Below are 12,627 nucleotides of genomic sequence, written 5' to 3'. Positions count from 1 at the left end.
AAACACTCTTCCCGTGGTGGTTGTGGAGATGCAGAGGTATTCTCGGTCTCTAGAAGCAACAATCATTACACCCTAACATTCCTTCCCCGTCCCAACTGACTGTAAGGACTTGGCCGGCGTCGTTATTGATCAATAATATTAGATCTGCTAAAATTGCACTTCGAGAGTAAGCGGAAACTCCCATCCCTTATTCATTTGGATCGTAGTGCAATTCTTACCAGTTCCGATCAATCACGGAGTAGCAACCACTGACATGTACAGTCAGTCAATGCTATGCCATGCTATGCTATTAACTGCGTTGAATTACGGCACTTTACGGTATTCATCAAAGATATACTCAATCTATGCAATTAAACGCCCACATATGACATTTACATTAAAAATCATCAAAATTGAATTCCTCAAATTACCACCGATAGAATATTTTGACCCAGAGATAAGACCCTGTGAAATAAAATGTTAGATTAATTCAAGAATAGATGATATTTTGTTAGGAAGTTTCGGAATAATCTCTTCCTTAATCGTTAAGTTTTCACTGTTTATTGTCTCGTTAATTTCTACCCTTATTATATTACAAATAAATAAGTCGTAACGTTTCTCTTTACAAAAAAGAACACTAACTACTACTACAAAGATAGAGAGATGGGTTCGGATTCGGTTTCAGGATAGTGATAGTGAAAGTGTGAGTTAGAGTCTCAGGAAAGACCTATTCATACTAAAGACTAAACTTTTACCCCCCGAGCTCAGTTCGGTTTGAGCTTGCTCTTTTTGGGTTTCTTCTCGTCGGTTTTGATGCATCGCCCCCGGTAGCAGATTTCGGTTTCATGCGTGATTCCGTTGGAGGTGGACGTTGGGATGGCCATCGGGCCCATGGCATCGTCGTTGGCGCTTTTGGCGGCCACTTCCGTCACCGGTTCTTGCCGGTTTTCGCTCGCAGCCGCATCCGAAGATATCGCTGTGCTCGTGATGGGATTTTCTGTACTTCCTTGCTCTACATCGTGGTAGCTGCCCATGGCTAGAGGCCTGTACTGTTCTTCATCGTCTTCAATTTCTTCCGTTTCGGGATCATTTTCAGCCATGGCGAACAAATCCGAAAGCTGTTTCTTCACGTCGTCGAAAATTCCCTGCTGATGATCTTCTGGTTCATCATCAACTTGGTCTTGTTCGTCGTCGTAGAACTGCTCCGTCGAAAACTGATGTTCGTCGTTTTCGGATTGTGCTTCCAGCGTTGGAACGGCAGTGGTAACTTCCCTTTCCGTGGGCAGAATCGATGTGGTTTCGTAGAGTGGAGTAGTGTCTTGAGCACCAAACGTTGTCGTTTCCGGAAGATCAGTCACTGGTGCTTCCGTCGTCGTGGTTGTAGTCGTCGTTGTGACTTCCTCTACCACTCTGCTGCCTTTAGCTTCGTTGACGTTCTTGCCTTGCAGGGCAGCCTTGTCGATGGTCTTGAGCGATTCGAATCCGGCCGTGTTGTACACGTGGCTGTTGATGTGCTGCGACTCGGCAGCTTCGAATGCTTCAACCACGTGGGAACGGCCTCGCTTGCGGAAGTTGGCCCGAGCATTGTAGGGGTTTCGTTCGCTGGAACCACGCTGCGACTTGCTGGTAACGGGTTTCGTCTCTTCAAGCAGTACTTCGTTTTCAACGGGCTTCTTGTCCGTTTCGCCCTGCTGCAGATTACTGTCCATGTACTCCTTCATCACGTCGTTGAGCAGTTCGGCAAATGAGGGGGAGTTGCTAAAATTGGCCGTTGACGATATGGAATGGAAGAGATTGCATTAGTGGTTCTTGGAAAATGATTGGAGCTTGGGAATTGTGCATGTGCATGGAAGACGGCTGTGCATAGTCGGATGTCTTCTGCAGTCAGGTCTTGGGTTTTTAAGCCTACACACATCAATTATATTTCAAAACCGCATAATTTTGAAAGTATATTAATCATCTGTATTTTCTAAATTTTAGTTTTTTCAACATCCACCCAGAAAACAGTATGTATGTCTTGTTTTATAATATCCTCCCCTTGATGCTACGACAAGATAACTCGAAAATCCAAACTTCGAACTATTCAACATTGAAAGTTTGATCGTTTCACAAGGTGATGGATAATCACAGATAATATGATAATCTTTGACTTGTTTACTTTGAATCACACGCTTATGGTCTATGAATATCTGACAGATTTAATTAGGATTTATGTTTCGAAAAATTGAACTCTAAAAATCAAATGTTCGAGTTATCTAGTTGTAGCATTAAGGGTACGATATATGACCAATTAATAGTACTTCCGAGATGTCTTGGAGCCAATTCTGGAATTTAGGAAAAGGACATGGATCAAATGATTACAAAGCACCTGTTAGTAGGTCGCTTTTTAAAGACTTAGTACCTATTTTTTATTTTTTTAAATTGAAGCTCTCTAAAGCCTTTTCATCTAGTGTGTCCATTTCCCGGCCATTTTGCTCGTCCCGGGATTCGGGAAAAAAATCTAAGCTTGTCCCGGGAAGTCCCGAAATCCCGGGATTTCTCAAATTTTAGTATTTTGGTTGCAATATAAGTACAAATTCAACAACACATTTTTTTTCAACGAAATAAAATGAAATAAAACTTTCCAAGATATAATTAACATCCAAAAAATCATAGATATTATGTTAATTATAACAAATCTTATTTCATATATGATTTTCTTATTCTGATGAAGTAACTCAACAGAAATCAATAATTAGCTTGAATAATTACGAGTTTGCTACAGTTTTTTTTAAATTCTCTATAACACTTATGAATTGAAGTATGATAAAAAATTATTTAAAATGTCATCAAAACTTTAATACAAAATAAACGATTCAAGATCATTAAAGGTATTATAGAACATCATGCTAAAAGTTGATTACTGAAAATTATTGATGTACTTTCAAATATGTTTTCTTCGCCTAGGCTTATAAAAACGGCTAATGTTGAAGAGAAAAGCATTAAAACTTTGCAACTAGACAAATAAAAATGTGTGTTCTTTACTTGGTACATTGATCTTTTCATTAAAATAATTACTCTTTTATACTCTTTTTCATGATACTTTTCTATTTTATCAAATAAGGCTTTATAATGAGAACGAATGTCATTGTTTTTCATTGAAATTTAGTGGTTTTCATCAAATTCTACGTACATTTCAGATTGTCAGAAAAAATATCGCGGGAAACGGAATATCCCGAAGTTGGTCGATTCCCGGGATTTTTTGTCCCGGGATGGACACTATAATCTAAAATGGTATCTGAATTTACTTTTTTCCTTCCGCTTGCAATGAATCTTGGTGCTAAATTCCCCAGAGACTTATGAGGCATAAACTTCAGGAATTTACTTTCAAATCCTTTAAGGAAAACCTTTCAGTGCTCACTTCGGAGTTTCTTCTGAAATACTTTTAGGCACTCCTCCAGGGATCCCTCTAAAAACATTAAGTGATGCTTGGAGGAATTTCTCCTGAACATGCTCCAAATAATCATTGAGCACTTCAACGCTACCACCATCAAAGTTTTACACAGGTATTATATTAATATAAACAGTAATTTTTACTAGTATTACAGTATTTTTCACAGGTTAGACATTACCATGTTGTTGAATATCTCAGGTTTTCTTTCGGAGACTTTTCTGCTAATTTCTTCTTCACTTAGGGGGCTTATCAGGAAACACTGCATGATTCCTAAAAGAGGTCCTACACTCTTCTTCTTCTTCTTTCTGGCGTTACGTCCCAACTGGGACAAAGCCTGCTTCTCAGATTAGTGTTCTTAGGGCTCATTCATTTATTTCATAACGCTAAAATTGGCCATTTTGAACACCCACCCACCCTCTTGTAACGCTTTTTGTATGAATATTATTCAGTTTTTGTATGGGTCGTAACATCGTTTAGACACCCACCCACCCCCTCCAGCGTTATGAAATTTGTGAATAGGCCCTTATGAGCACTTCCACAGTTATTAACTGAGAGCTTTCTTTGCCGATTGACTATTTTTGCATGTGTATATCGTGTGGCAGGTACGAAGATACTCTATGCCCTGGGAATCGAGAAAATTTCCTTTACGAAAAGATCCTCGACCAGTGGGATTCGAACCCACGACCCTCAGCATGGTCATGCTGAATAGCTGCGCGTTTACCGTTACGGCTATCTGGGCCCCCAGTTCCTACACTGATTTTCCGATTATTCCTCCAGCCATTTTCGCTTGGATTCCCTTGAGCATTTATCAACGGTTTCTCCCAGAATTTTCTCCATAGGGTTAGTTCAGGAAATTTTTCAGGGTTTTTCCATAGATTACTCAATCAATAAATTGGGCCAGGCATGAAGTTCCTCCAGAAATATTAACAGCATTTTATCCAAGATTCACTTTCTCAAGTGTAAGCTTCATGAGTTCTTCACAAGTAGCACTAGCACATAATTAACAAATACATACCAATTTTCAACTAATTTATTTCTACACAAATTATGTCTATGATTCTGTCCAATGTTTCTTTTGCAGAGAATACCTTCAGGATATTATCCAGCGTCCAAAAGTTCATCAGGAATTTCTACACAGGATTCATCGGAGACTATTTTATGATTTCTTTTCAATTCTTCAATGATTTTTGAAAAATGTCATACGCTGTGTTCTTGAGACATCCCTATAAAAATCTCTGGGGAAGTTCAAAAGAGAGTTCCTAGGAAATTTTCTAAAAGTCATTCCTGGCAGTATCTTTAGAAATTTGTTGAATCTTGAAGAACACCCTGGAGGCACTTTTTTGGACTTAAACAAACGAAAAACTTTGAAAATTGAGTAAACATGTGTTTCTAGCCTAAACTTAAGCGTTTGGTACTAAAATTGGGATAGGGCTTATGCTCACGATTATCACTCCTATTCTTGTTTACATTTGAAAGCTCTTTCAATACAAAATCGTCCTCTATTCTCGTATACGCCAACTAAATCAAATGGGCCATGCATTCCAACGAATAGGATTAAAAGTTGGAGCCGTCATAAACAAAAATAAGGGTGTACATCAGAATCCAGCCCAGATTATTTATTCTGCCCTGAACTTTGTGAGAATGCTGTATAGGATTTTATATAAATCATTCTCATAATATTATTAGAAATTTTTATAAAATTTTGTCAGCATCTCATTTGGTATGATTTGGAAATCCGGTCCAGGTTTTTCTTATAATGGGTTTGTGTGAAAACCTTTTTTAAGATAATGCGCTGGATTGAGTGATTTTCATAGCTAACGAAAGATTCTGTGACAATCTTACTCAACATTTTGTAGGAATATTGCCTATATTTTGCGTGAAATTTATGCAAGTATCCTGTATATAGGTGCAAAATATTTGTTATTATCTTTCTCCTGAAGAAACCCTCGGAGTAACATTTGAAGGTGAATTGGGGCTAACACCTGAATTGATCTATGATGAAATTCCTGGATAAGCTCTTGAAAAACACAAACTGTAGTATGAGTATAATATGAGTAGTTAAACCTTTAGAAATATCTTTTGAAAAATTTCTGGTCGAATTTTTTAAGGAATCTTCATGAAAATTCCTGGATCGTGTTAGGTTTATTTTTTTTTTTCACTCTGTGGTTCCTGTTTGAGCTGCTTGGTCTCTTTTGATTCCTCTGGACTCACTTTTCAGGCCTCCAGAGCTCCTATTTTTGTGACACTCAGTCACAACCAGCTGTGTCCCGTATGAGGCAATATACCTTCAAATAGGGTCAGTCAATCCCAGGCCCGTCCCTTTCTTCGTACTTTACAGTTGTATCTTTCACTTGCTTCTATCTACCATTCTTAATATATCACAGTTAATGTTATCTATCACAGTTCATAGCATTTGCTAGAACCCGAGACGGACAGAAATAAACCGTTTCCCTACGCTTCCATTCGTTCATCATTATAGCATGCCTTCCTTTACGCCTGATACATAGGCAGTCTGCTAACCAAACCAGCAAGCCTCTCTGCCATAAAATTTACCCCATCCTTTCTCCCTTCCCGCATGAACTGGCGTTGACGCAGTGGTATATACGGTCGACCGTGGGAGCCAGTTGAATGCATCATCAATTCCTTCCCCTCATTGGTCTGCATTCTGACGTTGCAGGCACCATTGTTGCCTAAAAATAGAAGATCACCAGCACTTATACACTGATGGTGCCTGTTAATCCCAAGCAGGCATCTGGTTGGTTCCTTGTATAAGTGCAGCTGACCTGGCGATACTGGAGTAGCAACCACGGGCGGCCAATCAAGCTCAAGCTCAAGCTCAGATAAGTAAGGCTGATACAAATATTAATTTTCTTTTATGTCACCCCCCCCCCTTCAAAAATCCGAAAATTTTGGAGGGGGGAAAAAGATTCATCATTTTTTTGACATCAGATAGGTTTTTTTTCAATTTTTAATGTAAAAAACAAGTAAAATAATGATCCAGAGGACGTTTGAAAAAAGTTTAACAATTATCGTTAAAAATAAATATTTGAAAAAAAAATACTTGTTTTCATTTTTGTTTTTTTTTGTTCCTTATTTATTTTTATCCCTCCCCCCCTCGTACCATCCAAGTGGACTTGGACATAAAATAAATTTAATATTTGTATCAGCCTAAATGAAAACCAAAATAAGTACTATGCCATTTAGTTCCAGCAAGTGTTTGCATCTTTTGACAAACAACGAGTACCTGTCGAAACATATAAATTCTAGCATAAATTAAATGATAGTACTAACTTCGGTTTTCATTTCCCAAGTAACCAATAGTAAAGAGATTATGGAATTCTTATGTTAATGTCTGAAATATGGCGTTTTAAAGAAAGAGTAAAATATCGGCATTTCTAATTTATTTTATTTTTTTAGAGCAAGAACCTGAGAGATCTTGTCAAGAACTACTTGAGAGTGGATTGAAAATGAAATATTTTTTTCATTATTGTCATTACACTCCCCAAATGGAAAAAAGTATGCTTCTCACTTGTTCTATGAATATTTCCTCTGTTTCTTTGAAAGCTTTTCCAATATCTGGTATATCATGTGTCAACAATTGTGAGTCGAAAATAAGTCAAAAGTACTACCCAAACAAAAATTCGTCATTGATTTCAGAATTTTGGAAAGCAGGTTTTTTCATTCAAAATCAAGATAATTTACACGAAAATGCCATTTTTTCGCGTCTTGGTTCACAGGTTTTGGTTGGTGAATTGAATACTCCAACCGAAACCTCGTGATCGTGATGAACTAGCTCAGGGCTAAAAAATCCCGTTATTACATTTTCATCGACAAATTTTCAGTTTTGAACAGAACAACTGATTACGATGACGGATTCTTGAACGTTACGGCGAAGTAGGCAGTCATTGATGATTTTGCTAATTCATCACACGGTTTCCAATTGAGCTTGAACTTGAGCTTGATTGGCCGCCTGTGGTAGCTACTCTCCAGTATCGCCAGATCAGCTCAACTTACACAAGGAATCAACCAGATGACTGCTTGGGGCTTGTGATCTTCTATTTTTAGGCAACAATGGCGCCTGGCTCGTCCGAATGCTGACCAATGAGGTGAAGGGGAAGGAATTGATGATGCATTGAACTGGCTCCCACAGTAGATCGGATATACCCCTTCATCTACACCAGTTCATTCGGGAAGGTGCAGGGGTGGAAGTTTTATGGCACAGAGTCTTGGTTATTTGCTTAGCAGACTGCCTATGTATCAGGTGTAGGGAAAGGCGTGCTATAATGATGGAAGAATGGAAGCGGTATTTCTGTCCGTCTCTGGTCCTAGCAAATGCTATGAACTGTGATAGGTCAACTGTGATATATTAAGAGTGGAAGATAGGAGCAAGTGAAAGATACAACTACAAAGTACGTAGAAAGGGACGGGCCTGGGATTGAACTCATGACCTTCTGCTTATGGAGCAGAAGCGGAAGGCATTAGACCACCAACCCCGTCTGATTCATCACACGGTTTCGAATTGATGAAAATCAGTTTGTGTTACAGTGACAAATCTGAAAGAATTTCAGCATATTTTCTGCATGTAGGAGCATATTATGATACTGTGTCAATATTAACTATGAAATCTGAGTTTAAATACTTTGAAATTGTGAGCTACAATACAAACGGGACTGCCAAAACGAATGACGGGCTACTTACACTATAAAATATATACACTCGCATTACATGCCAGTTTGTATCATATAAAGTATGCACATAGGGAAAATGTACCAGTTATAGCTACAACGGTTCCCTATTTGGCCATAAGTAAATTCTCGAAAACTTTCTTATTTTGAATACATTTGAATGTTTGAATTTTATGTATTTGATATAAAATTAACAAAATGATTAATAATTTGAAAACGATCATATTATCACGTATGGTGATCTAGAGAACCATTATGTCCACAACTGGTATACCTACCTTATATCGCTTCCATTTTTGTAAGTTCAAAACATTTTGACATCTTATACGGAATCTTTGTACATATAAACATAGCAAAACACGAAAGGTGATTTCGTTATACGTACAATCTGGTTGTCTGGGTATGTAACAGGTGGTCAACAACTCTCCACTCCAGTTTTTAAAAATCGTGTTATAGTGAATATATAGAATATTTATACGAAAAAATCTTTCTGCATTGAAAGCCACTTATAGAATGCAATGCACTCCATGTCGCGCTGTTGTACTTTGTACAACAGTTGTGATTTATATGATATGATTTTGTAACTATGATATTTATCGACACCAAACCAAAAAGTATTCCTCAAGAATCTTCTTAAGAACAATACTCAACAATGTTTATTTACAGTATGGCTCTTTATAATGTGGTAAAATCAACAAATGTACATAGATGTCGCATAAAAATGACCGTAGTTTTTAATCGATATATCTCAAAATCCAGATAATTTCGAAACATGGGGTCTTCAGTAATGTTGCTCTGGAGGTAGAGCGCTACACACTAAGATTTTATTACCGAAGTCGGTAAAATTTTACTGGGTTTTTGAACAGCAGAGATAAGTCGGTAATACTTTGTGAGTACCGAAAACTCCGCAAACTATGAAATATTGAGCTGTCAAAACATTACCGATAAAGTCAGTAACAATCTTCCAAAAACGTTACTGTCTTTTTCGGTAAAGTCATTTTTGTTTACTTTTGATTGCTGATTCTCTCAGTTCTTTCAACAGCCCCAATCCCATTCCGATTGTCCCAAATTTGACCATAATTTCATTAATTTACACAATATTTCCACAATTATCATATTTCGCCTCTATCGACTGCTCGTGATTGGAATCTGATGCCTACAAACTCATTTTTCACGACGTTTGGCTTGTCGGAAGTTCGCTCAATAATGCAGACCAAACTAGCCTCCGACGAGCTGGATCGCCGCTAAAAGTTTAGGATGCGCAGGCATACAAGAAAAGATCGCAAATTCATTGCGAATGTAATCTTTCCACCGGAATCGGAACGGCCTTTCGGAAGTATACCATATATGGAATTGAAGGCTTATAATGCTGGACTAACCTGCTGGTGTGATCTCAAGGAAGATGATAAATCTATACAATAACAGATGTGCTGTCTTTCCTGCCAGTTCGATGTGAGCAGCGATGGGGCGATCGTTTGATAGGGCAGAAACACTAATAAAATGGAATTTCCGTCCGTCCTTTCTGTGAAAATTCTCATCGAGAGCTATTCTGTTGCAGGAACTTCATACTAAAATAAAATTTTCTCTTGACAGATTGCAAATTTGGTTAGGTACTTGTTTTCGTTGCGTTTTAACGAAAACTCGGTAAAAAATATGCGGTACTGGTAAGTCAGTACTAACATTTACTGACTTTTCACATTTTCTCGGTAGTTTGTAATTTCACGGTGTTATCAGCACAAACGTTTACCGTGTTCAGTAAATAAAAAAATATATTACTGAAAAATCAGTATTTTTATCAAGAAATACTGGAATCTCAGTAGTTTTTGTGATTTACTGAACAAAAACCGTAAAATAATTTACCGAACAGCGATATCGTTTTTAAGTGTGATCATTATTTTAGCTAATCTCGAACTTCAAGGATTAGGTATACAAAGAAAGAATTTGAGCTACTGAACAACTTTGCCGGAGATGCCATCTTTCTAAGTGATCAAGCTCCTGAGATCTGCAAAACAAATGTTTCATGCTCACTAGCGTCACTTGTTGGCAACATTAAATTAATCAATTGGCCTAGCAAATACTTGTTTTACAGAAGTAATGTCGGTCGCAATAATCACGATTTTCACAAATTTGGTAGTTTTTACAGATTTGTATCCATTTCATTCATTTATAATTTTGTCTCATTTCGTGGCATATCAGTGATATTTGTAAATTTCAACTATCGCTACAAAAAAGATTCATTCTTGTTGTAACCAGTCGAAAATCTTTAGAGAATTCTAGCAAAAAGCTCACAAGGATTGTGTTTTGTGTTTCTCCTTTGATTATTTCAGGAATTAAATCATGTGCTTTGAAGAGTTTCGCACTTTTCAGTGCTTTTTTTTTAAGAACTCTTACTAGTTTTCATTGAGTTCGTCCTGGGATTCCCCAAGAGAATCATTCTCAGACTTTTTGATCTCATCAGAAATTTCTCGAAGAATCTCTATCGAACTGCTTAAAAAATCGTTTGAAGAATTCCGCATTACAAATTCTTTTCATACTTTCTCCTCGAAGGTCCTCTAGGGACACATTACATATAAATTCCAATTGTTAGTTTAAAGTATCCTCCTGTGTTCATAAATGGGTTGTTTAGGATTTCTAAGGATTTCTCCAAAATATAGAACAAAAATATATAGGATTATCACCAAAAATGACTTCACAATCAACAAGCAAGGATTCATTCCACGAACTCTTCAGAGAGTTCACCAACTTTGCTTTTGAATTTCTTTCTAAGGTTTCTCTATAGAATTGTTTGAAGAAATCGTAGCAAAATTATCCAGACATCCTACAAAAATATTAATTGACTCTTCCAGGTGTTACTTTAAGGATTCCTAGCAATATTCCACAAAAATTTCCTGAGCAATTTAAAAAAAAAATCAATTGGGAAATTTTATTCATGATTGCTCAGAGAAGCTCTCCGCAATAAATCTGTATTTTTTCACAGATAATTATTTTTTTTGATTTATCTAAAATCAAGGTGCAACATCTCTTCCTTGAAAACAATCAAAAATTCCCGAGTACAGAGATTTATTAGAGAATTATATTATTGTTTCTTGTAGATTCTTCTGAAAAATTACCAAAGATTCATCTTAGCATTTTCCAGAGCTTTTTTCATAAAACCGCACTAACGATTCTTTTGGGATTTTAATTGAACATTTTTTTCACCAGATTCACTAAACACTTGCAATTCATTCTTAATCTTCAAAAAAAAAAAAATCTCCAGAAGTTCCATCAAGTATTCTTTTAGGTTCTAGAAATAACTCATTTTTTTGCGAATATAAATCTCAGGAATCTTCCATAAAAAAAGACATATAAAAATTTAAACACTCTCCATTTTTTGGGTCTAAAACTACTTCTGGTAAAACTTAATATTTTTTAGGGATTGCTTTATAAATTCCTCTATGAATCACTCCATATCAGATTTCTAAAGTAACGAAAGGTTTGAAATAACCTTGCTGATAACAACTACCGAAAAGCCAAACATTACATATAATTTGCAATTGGATTAGATGGACAAATTGATGTGAAGATTTGCGAAAAAGTTACACGTCTTCTCAGTGAGAATCGAACTCACAACTCCCTTGCATTGAATATAAATAGAAAGCGTTGTGTTTGGATGGGCATCTAATTCTTCCGAAAGAGGACCACGTGATTATTGAGCTGAAATTGAATTCAGGTTAACTTCTGCGTGGTAACGCGCCCTAACTAGAGATCAGGGAGTCGTGAGTTCGATTCTCACTGAGAAGACGTGCAACTTTTTCGCAAATCTTCACATCAGTTTGTCCATCTAATCCAATTGTAAATTATATGTAATGTTTAGCTTTTCGGTAGTTGTTAAACTTCCACGGCGGTTAGCCGTAAACCACGATCCATAATTAAAAACAAGTACTTGTTGATAAGTTATTGAATAATTGCAGCTTAAACATAATTCGGAAAATATCACTGAATTCCTGTCGTAAAATTTAAGAATTTCTGAAACATGTTAACACAGAAAAGCTTAAGTGGTTCTTGTAGGATTTACTACATAAAATCGTGTTCTTTTTCGACGTCTTTTATAATAGAAAATGATCCATGTTAAAACGTATGAAATTTTTACTGAAAGTATTTGTAACTAGAATCTTATATAATATTTAGTATGAACTCTGATGATTCATGGTGAACATATTGATGAAGAACCCATTTTTTCCTACCTCCAGAAATTCCAAACAAACTTTTTTGAAGGTTTTATTATCGACTATTTTGTAGTACTGTAGAAGTTTAGCACGAAAATGTAAGATTCTAATTTAACCCTTTCTTTCCCACAGCTTTGTTTGACAATTTAACTATCAAAATAGCGTTTCAAAAAATAGCGCTTGAACAAAAGTTTTTACAAATAAGCTATATTATTCAAAATCATAATACACATATTTGATTGTTTTTCAATAGTTAGTTGATTGTTTTCCAATAGTTCGACCCTTAGGTCACTTATTTCGTTGTTTGATAAGACAAATGAGCGAA

At 36.5% G+C, this 12,627-nt stretch overlaps 1 protein-coding gene across 2 annotated transcripts in view; it reads right to left on the bottom strand.

Moving 5' to 3' along the window:
• Positions 1-524: 524 nt before the first annotated feature.
• LOC5568469 (proteoglycan 4) overlaps positions 525-12,627 on the bottom strand; it is an 85,172-nt gene continuing 73,069 nt past the window's right edge. For both annotated transcript variants that reach the window (XM_021840305.1, XM_021840306.1), the window contains one exon: positions 525-1,737. In XM_021840305.1, the coding sequence (XP_021695997.1) occupies positions 744-1,737 (994 nt within the window). In that variant the 3' untranslated portion in view covers positions 525-743. The remainder of the gene's footprint in view (positions 1,738-12,627) is intronic.

The sequence above is a fragment of the Aedes aegypti genome, chromosome 2 (genome assembly GCF_002204515.2).
Source record: "Aedes aegypti strain LVP_AGWG chromosome 2, AaegL5.0 Primary Assembly, whole genome shotgun sequence".
NCBI classification, from domain to species: domain Eukaryota; kingdom Metazoa; phylum Arthropoda; class Insecta; order Diptera; family Culicidae; genus Aedes; species Aedes aegypti.
The sequence above is the reverse complement of the archived record's forward strand: the minus strand, read 5'-3'. Positions and strand labels throughout refer to the sequence as shown.